This window comes from Heloderma suspectum, chromosome 2 (assembly GCF_057233095.1).
Source record: "Heloderma suspectum isolate Gila_16-S chromosome 2, 16-S_ref, whole genome shotgun sequence".
NCBI classification, from domain to species: domain Eukaryota; kingdom Metazoa; phylum Chordata; class Lepidosauria; order Squamata; family Helodermatidae; genus Heloderma; species Heloderma suspectum.
In genome coordinates this window covers 170,514,695-170,531,825 of record NC_139459.1, presented here as the reverse complement: position 1 = coordinate 170,531,825, position 17,131 = coordinate 170,514,695, and the positions used below count along the sequence as shown (strand labels likewise).

The 17,131-nt window shown below is 45.6% G+C and overlaps 2 protein-coding genes across 2 annotated transcripts in view; one reads left to right on the top strand and one right to left on the bottom strand.

Annotated features, from left to right (window-relative positions):
- LOC146353213 (uncharacterized) overlaps positions 1–7,037 on the bottom strand; it is a 29,782-nt gene extending 22,745 nt beyond the window's left edge. The window contains exon 1 of the mRNA XM_084835969.1: positions 6,777–7,037. The gene's annotated coding sequence lies outside the window, so the exon portion shown is untranslated. The remainder of the gene's footprint in view (positions 1–6,776) is intronic.
- Positions 6,436–12,189, top strand: TREX2 (three prime repair exonuclease 2). The gene is made up of 2 exons (XM_084835976.1): positions 6,436–6,666; positions 9,580–12,189. The coding sequence occupies exon 2, from the start codon at positions 9,582–9,584 to the stop codon at positions 10,269–10,271; it is 690 nt and encodes a 229-aa protein (XP_084692102.1). The 5' UTR covers positions 6,436–6,666; positions 9,580–9,581; the 3' UTR covers positions 10,272–12,189.
- Positions 12,190–17,131: the final 4,942 nt, after the last annotated feature.

Here is a 17,131-nt window from a genome sequence, read left to right as displayed (position 1 = left end):
TGCTTAGATTTACCCAGTTCTAATCAAGCCTTTGGTGACATTAGAGAGATTAGTCAGTGGCTTATGGAGATCAGTTCTTTGAAATTATTTATCTCTTTGTTCATTGCCTTATATTATTTGCATTACTTACCTATGTTTTTATTATTTGAATAATATATCTGCATATAGGATTTTCTTTATTGTTCATTTACATCATTTAGTTGTAATTTTTATTATTAGCAGTAATTTACATAAGGTAACTACTTTACATTTAATACTAATCAATTATGTGGGCAAAGCCATTTTCCAGGTAAAAGACCAGATGGAATTATTCTCTCTCTAGCAGGGTTCTCAGACTTTCTACCCTCAGAGAACTGAAAATGATTGAGACCCACCAGTCTCAAAATGGTAGTACGGGGTGGAGCTAGTTACAACATGGTGGCAGATGGAGGTGGAGCTTGGTATTATCACTGGCAATTGCTGATATCATTTTATATTGATGTATTTGGAAATTTCTAAACCCTTTACCATAGTGATTTCCTTGTAACAGGGAGTTCCACAAGTCATATTTTCTCATTTTAAGTACAGACATCGAATGCTTTGGAGGGCAAAAGAAAACAAAATATTTGGGCAGCTTCACAAGCTTGTAAAAGAAACACATGTCTGAGTGCCTTCAGAACCAGGAGACCAAGTGTGAGTATCTGGATGTTGTTTTCACCCTCTTAGTTTGGGACTTGGGGCATGGGAGGAGAGGAGAAGGGAAGGAGGGTCTTAGATTCTCATCATCAGCCAGCTGTGGTGAGAGAATTCTGACTATGAACAGGTGAAGTTTGTGAGATTCTAGATCAGGCCAGGGTTGGTACAGAAATAGTGCTGAGCTCCTGCCCATGATGACATGCCATGTAAGTGAAGAAATCAGCACGTCTCTGAGCTCTCTCACTCACTCTCCCCTCAGCCCCAAGGTGCTAGAACGTCCCACAGCCTCAGGAGCTTTTTGCCAGCCCTCCATCCCCTCCTGCTGCCTTCAGCCCTACGAACAACAGCCCACCAAAGGTGGCACCTGAGGCATGTGCCCTGCTGGAGGACATGGTAGTTTCAGAGGGAAGCACTGAGCAGGGCGACCAGCTGGCCCATTGTGGTGGCCATGCTGGAGCAGAGGCACAGGAGGAATGCTCTGAGAGCAAGAGGGTTAGGGTCCAGAAGAGCAGAAGCTTACTCACCCTCCTAGGCAGCTCTTCTAGGCTGCTGTCTTCATTGTCTGTCAAGACCTGCATGTTCAGCAGAGGATCTGGCAGTGTGGATTGTTAGGATCCCCTAAAAGCTGACATTTAGCTCTCCATGTGGTGGCTGGCAAAGCAGTTTGTCCTGTCACATCCCTCGGCTATTGCACACTTTTGACACAGATATCCAGAGGAAGGTTTGGTTCGCCCTGGAATATGAGGAGCAACTGAAGGAGCTCCAAATCTGTGCCTGGAAGTGTGAGGATCTGGCTGTTGCCGATGTGAAGAGCCACCAGACAGACCCCTATGTGAAGACCTTTGTGCTGCCTGACAATTGGAAACTGGGCAAGAGGAAGACATTCACCAAGGGGGATATGTTGAACTCTCTGTATTATGAATGCCACAAGCACAGAGTGGACAAGACCCTCTTCAGAGTAGACAATTCCCTCATGGTACATCAGAGGATCCACCTTTCCGGGCTTCTCTGCTCCAGGCTTTTATCCTGTGATCGAGACTGGTTACTCATGCATATTTGTGGGTCCTTTACATGACGTCACCAACCTCCAGGGCCTCTCCGTGCTTTGCGACCATTTTTGCAGCTTTATTTGTAACAGTGAAAATGCAGTGTTTAAAAATGGCAGTTTCAATCCCTCTGTGTACTTACGGAGTTGTGCTATAACCGGAGTGCCATCTAGTGGCTGTATAATAAAACATATAGAACTTGCAGAGAAATGAAATCCCCAGGAGAAAATGGGGAAGCGCAGGTAAAGGGCTGATCTTAATCCCACAAAGAATCCGGAAGCAGAAGCCCTGGTAAAGTTCTGGGGTAAAAAGCCTGGTATAGAGAAGCCCTCCATCTGGCACAGCAGGATTTTAGGCAAGATGGTGCAAGACCTTGCCACATGGGACTAAATAATGAGGGGAATGAGGTAATACCCCCTCCAAGGGAGAGCACCAGGTCCTGCTCCAGTGGGTTGGAATACAAAGACATAAACCTATAAAGCCTCCACCATACTGCAGTGATCACTTGATTAAGCAATACACTCTGCCTGCTCCCAGTTTAACTTTATCTGTCTTTAAGTTAATCTTCTTTGGGTTCACAAAGTCAACTGGGGAAAAAATAATGGGGGAGAATGAAGGAGCCAGGGTCCCCCACCTCTCTAGGCACAAAGCCAGCCACAGGGGTATAGCCCTTGTGGGAACTGAAGCAGGACTGGCAGTAGAGGCTTGTGGGGAGTTCTCCATTTGAGTTGTTTGCCTTAAGTTCTGAAATTCTATACCAGGAATTTTGCTGAATAAGCCTAAGGTTTTGAGCTGGCAGGGGTGGATGGCAACATGGACATCAGAGGGAAAGAACATTTTGTGGTGGACTACCAGGAGCAGCAGAAGGAGCTTCCCATTGGACAATATGACGAACTGGCCACTCGTGATGTTAAGAACATCTGTTTGGATAAACTCAAGCTGGGGAAGGAATAGGTGTCCACCCAGAAGAACACTTTGAAACCTCTGCATTACGAAATCGTAGAGTACAGAGTGGACAGGGCTGTCTTGGACTGCCAGAGACTCCATCTGGCACAGGAGGATTTGGGGGCTCAATATTTTCCTGGATGAAGTGGCGCTTGACTTAGCCATTTCAAATTGGCATGAGAGGGCAGTGGACTCGCATCATCTGCAGGCCTCCACTTCCTGCCCTAGAGGTCAGAGACATGAAGGATATCTCTACAGCATAACCCACAGGCAGTTAGGCCGCAAAAGGCTCCAGCCCCTGCAAAGGTAGCTAGATAACATATATTAAACTGTCTGTTCTCTGATTAGCTGTCTTTAAATTAGTAAGTTGTATGAAGTTGAGTTATAAACTAATGGTAAAATCTATAAAACCAAGGGCCTGGGGGTGTCTCAATCCACGGGGCATAGAGTCAGCCACTGTGGTGTGGATCTTTAGGGAGCAGAGGCAGAGAAATGTGAGGCTGCCTGCTGATCTCAGGGTCCTGATATACAAGTAGGTTCGGTCACCTGAAGTTTGGTCTTTCCCAACTATGAAATCCAGGTGCCCATATTTACATCTGTCGCTATTGACTCCAAGTGACTCCAACTGACTAACTGCCTCACTTCTTCCTCTTTGGAACCCTTCAAGGCTTAAAAGCGTACTGTCACTTCTCCCCCTTTATGATATGAATTACATCTCAGTACAATCTCAACCGTCTATATTTTACTAACCAATTGGTGTTTTGGCAATTGGAAGACAACAGAAACCACAAGAACATCACAGAAGACATTCAGTTGGCAGTTGGGGTTAGACAGATGGGGTGACCACCAGGGATTCGGTGTCATCTTTAATCCACAAAACACAAACACACCACACCACCTTTATTTCTGAAGTTCAAGTTGATGCTGGAAATAATAACGTGATGTGGTGCCAAAAGAAAATGGGCTTTTGTCAGTGGCTGGGGAGCAAAGAGGTGAAAAGATTGAAAAAAGGGCACAGATGAAAGCAGCAAGATGTTGACATTTAACTCTGAATGCAGTTAACGGCCGGACACACTTCATACAGGAGTTTATTTGTAAGGGCCAGGGAGCTAAACTCAAGATGCTGCCGCAAAGGTGGCCAGATGTCTAAATATTGCAAGCAGTGAAGCTTCTCCTTATTTAATACCTTATTTGCTAGACAGTATCTTGCACCCAAATTACATCTGTTAGGCTAGATGCAATTCTATGCCAGCTCCTAGAGGACTCTGTCTTGACCGTTTGGGTGTATGCATGATGTGGGGTGGCCCAATGCTTATCATGTGGTGCACACCCTTAATTCCTTATTTTTGTCATCTGGGGTCCTCACGCATTTGTTGTAATAGAGACTCTTCTAATAATAGACACAGTGAGCCGGTTTGCATGATCACTGCAGCTACCATAACATATTTAAACTACAGCGGGTTACGGTGTGTGCAGGCAGCCATTTTGAATATTCAACCTCCAGTAGGGGGTTGCCATGGTTTGTTGTGCTGGCTCAACCTTGGAGGCAGGGGTTGTTTAAGGATTAATCCTTAAACAACCCTCAAACAACCCTACAACAGACTATAGTTTATTTGAGGGTTGTTGTTTTTAACAAGCTGAGGTCAGGGCTTGAACAAGCAGCCTGGTGAATAGGCATGAATAAACACCACAAGTCAGGGCTTGAAAAGACACCATAGCTCATTGTGACTTAAATAAGCCATGGGAGGCTGTTGTGATCATGCGAACCAGGTCAGTGTCTAAGGAATGACTGGAACTATTTATCTGAATATAAAACTCAGTTTAGAGCCTCTAACTACTGTCAGCCGTCTTGACAAGAGCAACATAATCTATAACAAGTTTTATCCTCTGGGAGGCTGATGCTCCTCCTACAACTATTAACTCTTCATTCACCACAGTCTGATTTCATGCACTTTGTTGTTCAGTCGTTGTGTCCGACTCTTCGTGACCCCATGGACCATAGCATGCCAGGCCTTCCTGTCCTCCGCTCTCTCCCGCAGTGTGCTCAAGTCCATATTCATTGCATCGGTGATGCTATCTAGCCATCTCATCCTCCGCCGTTCCCTTCTCCTTTTGCCTTCAATCTTTCCCAGCATCAGGGTCTTTTCCAGGGAGTTTTCTCTTCGCATTAGTTGGCCAAAATATTTGAGCTTCAGCTTCAGTATCTGTCCTTCCAATGAGCACTCAGGGTTGATTTCCTTTAGGATGGACTGATCTGACCTCCTTGCAGTCCAGGGCACTCGTAAGAGTCTTCTCCAGCACCATAGTTTGAAAGCATCAATTCTTCGGCGCTCAGCCTTCCTTAGAGTCCAGCTCTCACAGCCATACATTACTACTGGGAAAACCATAGCTTTGATGATACGAACCTTTGTCAGCAAGGTGATGTCTCTGCTTCTTACTATGCTGTCTAGGTTTGCCATAGCTTTCTTCCCAAGGAGCAAGCGTCTTTTAATTTCATGGCTACAGTCACCGTCTGCGGTGATCTTGGAGCCCAAGAAAATAAAATCTGTCACTGCTTCCATTTCTTCCCCTTCTATATGCCAGGAAGTGATGGGGCCAGATGCCATGATCTTAGTTTTTTTAATGTTGACCATAGCAGGGGAGAATCATTGTGGATCTCAACAGGGACAAGTCTCCCAGTCATGGAGATATATGACCAGGGTAGACCATAGCCATATAAACTCTAGTCCCTTATTACATCTACTGATTGAACGTGCTTCCAGACAGAGGGCTCCCAACGCTACCAGGCAGAAGGTACTGTGCAGTTATCCTGTCTTTTCCTCCTAAACGATTTCCCATGATAAGAAAAAAGACAGAAGCAGTGGTGGGAAAACACGAGAGGGTTACAAGTGGATGACAATGTTGCCTGGACCCCCCATAAATTTTGGTAAATGAGGCAGGGTGATTGCACGTTGAAAAGCCTTGTCTGGATGCACCCCATACCTGGACTTCCATAAAATTCTGCAAATGAGGTAATGCCATTGCACAATAAAAGCCTCATCTGGAAGCACCTTCAGTTCTGTTTCAAACTTTTGTGTGAATCAGTAACTGGGAACTAGTAACCAACTTCAGTATTGTCCATATACATTGATGGAGTAATATAATATCGCAAAATAATAATTAAATAATAACCAAGAATAGCCGTGCTTTGTCAGACCAAGGATCCATCTAGTCTTGTATCTGGCTGGTCTGAAGTCTCCAAAACATAAAGGCACACCTCTCCCCCATGGTTTCCGCCCTCCTCCAAAAACTGGTACTCTGAAGTAAACGCATTGGACCGGTGCGCACATAACGACAGCCCATGAGTTAAAGAAGAGGCTCCTTCGTAGGTTGCCTAGCCTGTCGTCTGAACCCAGAGCACTGGGTTGTTAACCTAACAACAAACCATGGGTCATTGCCTCTGAAAAAAGAACTTCCATTTAGCTATCATAGTGAATAGCAGTTGCTAGGCAACACTACTCCCATCCTGCCCGAATTGATCTAGTTGCCTATTAAGGACAACGTGTGAACCTCTGTTGCTGAACCTCCGTGTCAATCCCTGTGATTCTGCTGCTGCAGGCGAAACACGCAGCGGCTTTTTCTACAGGCGCCCTCTGGAGGGGAAAGGGAGCTGTACTCTAATCGACAGTTCTCCCGGCCATTAATTGCTGAACTGAGCTTTAGAGACTACATCTCCCACCATCCTCTGGGGCAGTGGTTGATTTTTGTTTTTTTTTCCTCTCCCCGCCCCGGTCGGGAGCCGGGTTTAGAGGACATGCCCGAGCATGCAGGTTTCGGTTTCTTGGCGGCGCGCTTCGAAAGTCATAAAAGCATCTCTGCTGATGGTTGGGATGCTCCCCGGCGTGGTGAATTAAGCGAGAGAGTCCGCTTGGGGTCTTCTGTCCGTGTTTACAGCATTTAGGAAAAGTTACAGTGTTGGGAACTGGGAGAATTAGGATTTTCCTTTCTCTGAGTCTAAAAGGTGAGTGAACACTTCTGTACTAATCATCCTGCTTACTGAATGCAGTGGGTTTACTCTAGGGTAGGTGTACATAGGACTGAAAATTTAGCGGTAAGATCACAGGAACTTGCCTTTCTGGTCCAGACCAAAGTCCGTCTAGCTCAGCATTTTGCTTCCAGGGGCGGCTCTGGGGGCTCACAAGCAGAGCATAAGGGTGATGACTTTCCCGTGTTGTTAGATCGCGCCCGCCATCATCTAGTACTCAAAGATATATTGCCTCTGAACATGGAGGGTCCATTTGGCTCTCCTAACAGTTGATCCTGAACCTTCTGTCAGTCGACTGAATTGAGTGATACTTTTGAAGGAGGGAGAGAAATTGCTGTCTCCCCGTTGTAATTTTACAGACCTCTGTTGTGTCTCTCCATGACCATCCACTCCAGTCCTTTTTTCCCCCTTTAAAAAAGAGAGAAGCATCAGCATTTTTAGCCTTTCCTCTTAGGGTCCATGCTCCCAATCCCTTCATCATTCGGGCTGCAACCTTATGCACACTTACCTGGGAGTAATCCCCATTGGACTCAGTGGCACTTCTGGATTGACATGCTAGGATTGCTCTGTAAGTTGTTCTTTCTGGTGCCTTCCCCAGTTCTATGATACCATTTTTGTGTGTATCTAGTACTGTATTCTAGATGTGGACCCACCATAGATAAATGCATTATGAGCCCTGCTTTCTCATTTGCCATACCTTTCCTAATACTTTGTAACAATTATTTTGACTTTTTTCCATTTCAGAACAGTGTGTTGGCACTTTTCACTGTGACCTCCTCCTCAGCCCATCCCCAGATCTCTTTTTTGGATAGTTGTGGCCAGTTTGGATCCCATTACTGTTGATATGAAACTATAGGTTGTTGAGCGAGAGGATTGTGAACCAGGACTCACTCCTTCCTGTGGCTCTGTATGGAGAAGGAAGTGTCGTGCGTGGGTGGCCCTCTGGAAAATTGAAATCCTGGATTCCTTGGAAAGGTCTTTCGATGGTAGTGCTGGGGAAGAATGCAGTGTAGTGAGCTCTGAGTGAGATCTAGAATTCCTGTATTCTCCCTATGAGGTACAGAAAAGTGATTGGGACATCTGATATTTATTATTGCTCAAGGGTAGGTAGGTGACAAAATATTTCTTCTTTTAGTCCTCTGACTTAGGCCAATGCTGTTATTCCCATTTTACAGGAGAGAAGCTGAGGGAATATTGGCATGGCTCTTTCTTTGGGTCTCAGATGACCTCATTTATGTCAGATCCACACTGCCCATACACCTCTAGGGAGGGTTCTTGGACCTAGAGCCTGAAATGGATCCTTTACCTTTGGAAATTTGCAAAGAAAGGGAAATTCCACCAGGTGTTTCTTCCTTCTCTGCAACTCTTAAAAACGCAGAAGGTCTGGCACTCCCCAGCTGTGTGAGGACTGTGGGGGATGAGATGCACTGCAGGAATTTATCGGATCCCTGAAGGAAGCTTCAGCTCAAGCTGATCTCTCAGTCCCAGCAAGGCCGATGGTGATAATGGGGAAGCCAGGGCTCGCTTTATCATGAAGAAGCATGACTCAGTCCCTTCATGGGGAGGGGAGGGGGGAAAGGGCATTCTCCTGATTCCACCTGTTTTTCTCTGTGTCATTTGACAACAACAACCCAAACTCTGTTCCAGAGCCGACGATTGTCATTTGGACTTTTTTGTTTTTTTAGCTGCAAAAACACTTAAAGCCAGGATGGGCCAGCTTGGCTTGTGTTGTCCACACCGCAGGGGTGGGCAATTTGTGGCCCTCCAGATGTTTTGCTCTACAACTCCTATCAACCCTCACCATTGCCTGTGCTGGCCAGGGCTGGTGGGAGTTGTAAGTGAAAACATCTGGAGGGCCAGCAGTCCCCCTCCCCTGATCTAAAGTGCAGTATTAACATGGGCTTCTTCCACCTGACTTCTGTTATAGTAAAGCTGCTAGTAGAACTTGGTCGTCCACTTCAGTCTTTATCAGCCCTTTCCACTTAAGGGACATGTAGTTGCACTTGAGGGAAGGATATTAAAGGCAAAACTGAAGTACTTTGGCCACATAATGAGAAGACAGGATACCCTGGAGAAGATGCTGCTGCTAGGGAAAGTGGAAGGCAAAAGGAAGAGGGGCCGACCAAGGGCAAGATGGATGGGTGATATTCTGGAGGGGACGGACTCGACCTTGGGGGAGCTGGGGGTGGCGACGGCCGACAGGAAGCTCTGGCGTGGGCTGGTCCATGAAGTCACGAAGAGTCGGAAGCGACTGAACGAATAAACAACAAAAGTTGCACTTAAGATAGCAAGTGTAATCAGGTTCCAGTTTTATGCTGGCCATGCTACAGTCAGGATAAGGAGACATTTATGATTCAGCACTCTTCAAGTTTGATTCTGTGGACTTGGAGCAGAAAGGGGAAGAGCAGATGGAGACATTCTTCCTCATTCCTTGTTCTACTTGCCCCATTATTTGTATGCAGAGGTGCAAAATTTAAAAGCTTCTCCATTATGTCATAAACTTCCCCTACCCGCAAAAAACACAAAGTATTCACTATTTCAAATAACGTGTTATACTTCCTGTACCAGTTCAAAGAAGTGGCATGTATATAATTCCATGTGGAACCGCACACACAGTTGGAGTTTTGTGTGGGGTTGGCACCATGGCAGGTACCACTGCTGAAGAGGCAAGCCACCTTTAAAATTCAGCAATGGCTTTTCTCTTCTGCAGTTGAAACTACTGTAGTGTTGATGTGAGATAAAGTTCCATATGTACACAGGCAGAACTGTGCTCATGGTATTTCTTTTTATCGTGACTGAATGCTGTAGATTTCATCCCTACCCATGTTCCTGGTGCATGTAGCAATACCAGTGTAGACAAAATTCTAACAACTTTCTCCTCTGTATCAGCCATGGCGTCTCTCCAGAGCTTCCAAACATTTGTCTTCCTTGATATTGAAACAACCGGCTTGCCCCAAGACCAACCACGCATGGCTGAGCTGTGTCTCTTTGCTGTGCATCACCATTCCCTGCAGCACCCTTCACTGGATATCTTGCTGACCCCCCAGCAGCGGCTACCGCGGATCATAGACAAACTCACCCTTTGCATTGACCCCCAGAAGCCCTTCACCCTTGAAGCACAGAAGATCACTGGGCTGAGCAAACAGGACCTGGAGGAGAACCACAAGCCACATTTCAACAGAGCGGTGGCAGAGGCCCTGAAGGGGTTTCTGGATCGGCAAGCTGGCCCAGTCTGCTTGGTAGCCCACAATGGCGATGGTTTTGACTTCCCCATACTTCGTGGAGAGCTAAGGCACGTGGGGGTTGATCTGCCCACCAGCACTGGCTGCCTGGACACTCTGAGAGCCCTGAGAGAACTGGTTAAAGGCCCTAACATGAGCTACCGGCTGGGGGATCTGTACCGACACTTCTATAGGCAGGATCCTACTGGAGCCCACTCAGCTGAAGGGGATGTGATCACTCTTCTCCTGGTGTTCCTTGCCAAAGCCCCTGAGCTGATGTTTTGGGCAACCAGTCATGCCAGGTCCTGGGGGATGATCTCACCTATGTATTTCCCCAGACTAAACAGTAGCAGAAACTAATTTTTAAAAATCAAATGATGTTGCCGCCCTTCCCCCATACACACATAGAAGCAAAACAAGAAAGCAACTTTGTATGACGCTGAAGTGTCCTCCTGCACAGAATTACCTGCTGGGCCAATTGAAACTAACTTGCCTTGGGAGGTCAGGGAGGTACAGTAGCCTTATTCAGGCATTCACCCTAAATGTGTGAGGGCACACAAGTGTGTAGAGAGCCAGGGCATGCATGCCGCCCCCAGTGTCCCTGTGCATGTTGGCTCCGCCCCTCCACTCCCGACCTTTGTGCATTTAGGGCTGGGGAGCCTGTGGCCCTCTTGGTGAACTATTACTCCCAGCCTCCCTCCCAGCATGCAGGCTGGGGCTGATGGGGACTAGAGTCTAAATGGCTTCTGAAGGGCTACAGGTTGCCCAGCCCTGGTCTGAAGAGATTCTAAGTGTGCTCAAGAGACAGGGCCTTCTTGGTTGTGGAGCCCTCCCCTTGCGCCCATGCTTGCTATCTTTTCAGCACCAGGCAAAGACATACCTTTTCTTCAGTGGAGGTTGGTAGCTCTGATGTCAGTGGGGTGATGAATCCACTCTGGGTTTCAGTCAGAACCAGTCAGAACTCTCTCTAAAGGAGTTATCCAAAGTGCAAATCCGGAGCAGATTCACCACCCCACTGACAACAGAGCCACCAGCCTCCACTGCTTTTCTCCTAGGCATACTACATTCTAGAACTTATAGTTTAACTTTGCCTGTAGAGTGATACCTTGTATTTTATATATGTGCTGAATATTGTTTTTTTTTCCATTGTGTACTGTTCTTATTTTATTATGTAATCTGCCCAGAGAGGTTTTTGTTAGTGGATGAACTAAAAATAAAGTCTTAAGTTTATGCTAAAACATGTGAAGGTCAAGCGTGGAGGGGGTAGGACTGGCATACATGCCCCTGGCCTCCTGCACACTTTGTGCCCTCAGGTGTTCAGGCAAAATTCCTGAATAGGGCTAGTGTTGGGTTTGGAAGTGTGGGACTCGGGTTCAGATCTGCACCATAAAGCTCACTGGGATGGCTTTGGGTAAGTCACTAGATCTCAGCACTTATGGAGATAAACTACTTTAAAAGTAGATGTAGTTCAAAAGTAATTTGAACAGCTAGTTACCTATGTTTTAATAAAAGTAATTGGATCTACTTTTGTAATTACTTTGAAATTGTTAGGAGTTAAGGAGTCCACCCCCATCCACATATACATGGGTGAGTTGTTAGCTATGTGAATAGGGTGAAAAATTACTTTGGATTTGCAGGGGAAATGTCCAAATTGTACTCTGAGAGTTTATATTTTATTTACACAATTTCTATGCCACCTTAACCCAAGTTATCTGTTCTGACAGAGTATGCCCATTGAAGAGATGGTAGACAAAAGACGACCTGTTTTTCTAATGTCTGGTGCCTTTAATTGACTTTATGAAGGCTAGTTACAACTTGAATATTGACAGATATAGACATTTTTCCTTGTTATAATCAGATTAAGATTATAACCTGTCAATAATCAAAACCTGTCACCTTTTGCCTACATTGGGGCCCCCAACCTTTCTGGACCCGTGGGCACATTTGGGTATTTGAGGCCATGCTGTGGGCACCACCGCAAAATGTCTAATCAGTGGATTGTCACTTTGGTGTCCACCTGTCGCATCTACGGATCTTAGGCTGCGTCTTATTCAGCAAAAACTTTTGTTTCATGTCTATTGGACACCACAATGTCTCTTTCATAAAGGATTGTCTAATTTGTCTAATTGCTGGTGGTGCATTGTCTTAAACTGGGGCCTGGCCAGGGCCCGCAACTAAACAGATTCGAGAATACCAATATGACTCAAGTCTACTTGTGTGAAATAATGATTTGATGGAATGGAAAGATTGATAGAAATATCAAATCAAATGGAAAGATTGATGGAAAATGGATGCAGAGGAAGCAAAAGAAATTTACACATCCCATAACTCTTGGTTCAGTCACTCTGGTTCTCACGGGAGTGATGGGGCGCCATTCCTTGGGGCTAATTATCTGAGCTGGTGGCGCACCTTCCCCCTCTCAGATGACCACATGTAACAGGCCAAGTCGCTCAAGATTTTATAGAGCAAGCCTCACGAAGTTAGAAAACTGTCAGAAAGTGCATACGCTGCTTCCCCCCCCCCCCCCAGGCCTTTCTCTCCTGGCAGCAAAATAAGTTTCTCACAGTTCAGAAAGAGGCATCCCTTATCAGCTAGAAGGTACACAGTGTGAGGAGCGACTACTGTGCATTGTTTTAGCAAAAAGCGTGGCCTTCACTGTATGTGAATACAGCTATGAGAACCCACTCTAAAATCATGAAAATTGCCAGCTTTCAAGCAAATTCATGTACTTATGCTGTTAATTGCTATATGAAATACTGCCTATAATTATGGGCAAATTCACACCTGACTGTCCACCATTCTTCTGAAACCAAATCTAATATATGCAATACAGACAATGCTTCTTTTAAACATGTGTTTTGGCAATGTTCAGTAGTTGCTTCTTTTGGGGAGGAGGTTATTACACAGATAAATTTTGTACTGGAACAGTCTTTAATATTCACTGATATGCATGCTCTTTTAAATTCTTTACTTTCTTCATGAAAATTGACAAATGGATTCTCTGCACCTTCTGATAACTAAACATTGGAAGAATAAACATTCACCTCTTGTAATGCAATGGACTGAGGACCTTACAAGGCTTTCAGTATTTGAAGCGGTGGCATATAGACACCACCTTCAAATGGATACTAGGTCCACTTTTGTTGAAACCCATATATAATTGCTAGAAATTTGTATGCATTTAATAAAATCCATGTATGTATATTAAAAAAGCGGGGGGAGGGAAGTAAAACTAAAAAAAATTGAAAAGAATTTCAGGTGCCTACAGGCCACACGTTGGGGACCCCTGCTGTACACTGTATAATTGTTTTGCTTTTCTACTTGTCTAATAACATACTAGCTAACTCTTCTGAATGGTATTTTGTGGGAATGTTAGATAATGTTGATGCTTGGGTTTTTTCATGGATGTTCTATTGTTTATAGTATGTATTATATTTCCTTATATATTATAATAAAATCTATTTTTAAAAGAACAGTTATCTGGGTGGACTATATAATTTAAAAAATAATAATATAACCAGTAAAAATACAGTCTCAATATAAAACACGCATAGCAAGGATAAAACAAAAAAATCAAAAGGCAGAACTGCAGAACTCATAGGATCTTATTTCCTGGACACTTGGGTCTTCCTGTGTAAATAGTCAAAGCAGGCCTGTAAGCAGCAAACACCATGCAGGCCTTTCCACCCTCTGGTGCAACTGCTCTTTTCCCTTGACCAGGCACAGGAGCTAGAATATTCTGAATGGAGTCAGCAGCCCTTTAGAAATGCACACTCATCATGCCTACCTGTAGCTCAGTGAGTTCAGCCCCCACCCTACTGAACTCCACCCCTGCTGTAAAGTCAGTCGTTATTATCCCTATATTTCGGGTTTGACAGTGAGGCTGAGAATGACTGAGAGTTGTTTGCCTAAGGCAGGTTAGGCTGCGGTCCTCTAGTCACTTACCAGGAAGTAAGTTCCATTGAAAACAGCAGGGTTTAACTCTGAGTAGACATATGTAGGATCGCAGTCAGGACATAGCTGATGCAAAATTTGAATTTGGGACCGTGGTTCACATCTCAGTCTGTTAGCCAGTATGTTAGCCTTCCCCAACCTGGCATCCTTCAGATTTGTTGGGCTACAACTTCCATCATCCCTGGCAATGCTGGCTAAGGATGATGGGAGTTGTAGTCCAACAAATCTGGAGGGTGCCAGGTTGGGGAAGTCTGCACTAGGCACTCACCATTGCTCTATGTCCAGCTGTTAGACCTCAGTGTTTGGCATTCAGGAGTTGAGTGGCTTTGAACACGGAAGTCATCTTTTTGATTGTCCTGGCAAATAGGCACTGATAGACCTCACTCACCAGATAGTTGCGTAATACTTTGATTAAAGCCTGTTTATGCTACTGATCATTGCAACATCTTGCAGGAATGATTGCCAGTTAGTAAACTATGTGTTGTGCCAGGAAGTACTTCCTGTTGTTTATCTTGTTTGCCTGTTGCCTGTCTGTTTTGTTAGATGACTTGATTTCTTGATGGCTTGTTTTCTCTAATTGTTCTCTTCTGTTGAAGTTCTGTTAAAACTATTTTAAAAATTGGCCTGTGTCATCTTCTGTTTTATGTTTGCAAAGAATCATGTAGTGAAACCAGAGACACAGGGCTGCAATATTTACAATGCAATCTTATACATGTCTACTCAGAAATAAATCCCATTGAATTAAATGGGGCTTACTCCCAAGAAAGTAGGTGTAGGATTGCAGTCTAAGTCAATTATTCAATTAGTTGAAAATGGTGCCCTGATTAATTAGGCAGCAGATTTTTTAAAAGTAGCTTACAGGTACTTACAAAAACCATAGGTAGCAAGTGCCATCTTAGAAGAGGCATTTTCTAGGGCTGTGCACCGCCTCGTCACAAACCCTGAATAACAAGGTGAAGCGGGCTGTTTCAGAGCAGATGTCTCGTGATACGAGGCGGATCAGAGCAGTACCGAGGCGCCCTGGAGCAAAGCACACCCCCCCACACACACACAGCGCCTTCTTCACCTCATATATTGGGCAGTCTCCTGAATGCCACACAAGTCCAGACAGCTGTCTCCCAAATGTATCTTCTCTCAAGGCTCACATGGAGGGGCATAAGGAGGGGGGGGAGGCAGAAGCTGAGCAGATGCAGGAAGGCAGGGGGAGGTGGGAAGGCAAGTGCAGGAGGATGAGGGAGTGTGCTTTGGCGAATAGGAACCCTCAGCCAGAACCAACAGTAGAAGTTTCCAGAAAAGCTGTGTTCGGTCATTGCACTAGCTGTGTCTTTGGGAGAGGGCTGGTCTATAGGTAGATGATTGTGCGTGCGTGTTTGTGCGTGCGTGCATGCATTGCTTGGAGTTGTTCCTTCCTTCTATTTCTTTGCGTTTGATCTCCATTAGGCCCTCCTCTGAATTTAAAGTTATAGGAAGCTGCTTGGTTGTAGTGGAAGCATTCCCTTCCCTCACTCCTTGAACATCTGTCCCCATTGGGACGGTGTCTTTTGCAGCACCTCTTCCAGCCGCTTTCTCCTATATCTCCAACTCATTTGTTATTATTAGATTAGATTCATCTCCCCTTTCCATTTTTGTTCAAGCTACCGTAGCTTTTCCTTGCAAGTAGCTGCAATGCTCCCGTTCCGCCGGCAGTCCTGTGTTTGTTTGTTTATCTCGATCGTGGACTCCGTAAATGGGAGCGTTTGTTGTGTAACATCAACCCTTACTTCTGCTTTCTCTGTTCCATTTCCTTCTTGTTTTTGTCCACTCTGTCTCTTTTACATTTTTACAAACCCAGTCTTATTGCAATTTTTAAAAGCAGACATTGACTTCTGGGTGTGTTTCACACACACCCCTTTGAACTCATATTGAAACATTTAGTGTTCTGTCTTTCTAAATTCTTAAAGAGAGGCATATTATAGCAGTCTCTGTGTGCCCCCCACAGGCTGAAGTGAACCATCTGTGTCTTCTCTGTGTTGATCCTCCCAAAACAGAAATCAAAGGGTGTTATTTTTTTTAAATTAGGGTTTGATTTGGCTGTTATCTAATTGCCTGCACTGTCACCCTGTACATCTTGAAGTTACCCTGCCTTCCATAAAAGAACATGAAATATAAAACAATAAATTAAAGCCACCCATCATTTGCTTAGGTAGTTCTGCCTTTCTTTAGCTCTTGTGTGTGCATCCATGTGTGTGTGCATGCTTGGTTGTAGTTCCACCAACACAACATGTCCAAATTTCAAGGCAGTGTGGAAAAAGCACGAGCCACACAGTACATATTAATTACTTTCCTATTCCAATAAGAGTCCACTGTGTGGTAAAGCAATCCAGCGCAATAGGGGGCATCTTCAGGGTGTTGGAAGGGACAGAAATGGGCAAGATGCTGCTCTTAGGCAAGCTGGCTGTCTCCTAGTCCAGATAGTGCATCCCGGTAGAGTAGGGCAGCAGAGCGTGGAGGCCAGTTGCAGTGCTTGGAGGTCACTGTTCGAGGAGGCTGGTGTGGGCAGGCGCAGTAGTTTCACTCTTGCCCAAGGTGCAGCAGCATCTCCTGTAGTGGAAGAAGGGAGCCCACTCATGGACATCAGGTCAGAGGTGTCTGACGTCCTCAGTGTGGTGGAGGGCAAAGAGGAGGGGATCCTCCAGGGTGTGTTGGAGGGGGAGCAGCAGGCAGAGGCTCCAGCACCCCCCTTCCATTGTTCCCCCTGCTCGTGTGTTGCCCCCCCAGACTCAAGGCAGGCAATCTGTGTCTCCTCCATGGAAACGTCAGGGCAGCATCGTGTGGGATCATTCTGAGGTGGGAGTGGATCCCACCGCTGCCATCTGCCACCACTGCAAGGCGTCTCTGAGCAGGGGAAAACAGCCAGGGCACTACAGTGCCAGCAGCCTGCTCCTGCACTTAAGGAGGCAGCACCAGTCGGTCTTGCTCGGGGAAGAGGCCCCCACGTCCCAGCAGGACAGCAGCAGGGGTAAGCAGAAGGCTGGTAGTGGCTCCAGAACTCCTGCAAGCTCTCTGTCTCTCACCCCCAAGAGGCTTAGGCAGGCCACCATGGAGGAGATGGGGTGGAGGAAATATGGGTTCACCAGGTGGAGGTTTCCAGCACCCAACCAGATCACCAACTGCATCAATGAGATGGTGGTATTGGATGACCAGCCATTCTGCCTCATAGAAAATGCAAGGTTCAAGAGGCTGATGACCCTGGTGATGCCATACTACAAGCTGCTGTGTCACAACCC

Excerpts from the sequence above, each read along its gene's own strand:
- TREX2 (XM_084835976.1), top strand. The coding sequence starts at position 9,582 with ATGGCGTCTCTCCAGAGCTTCCAAACATTTGTCTTCCTTGATATTGAA.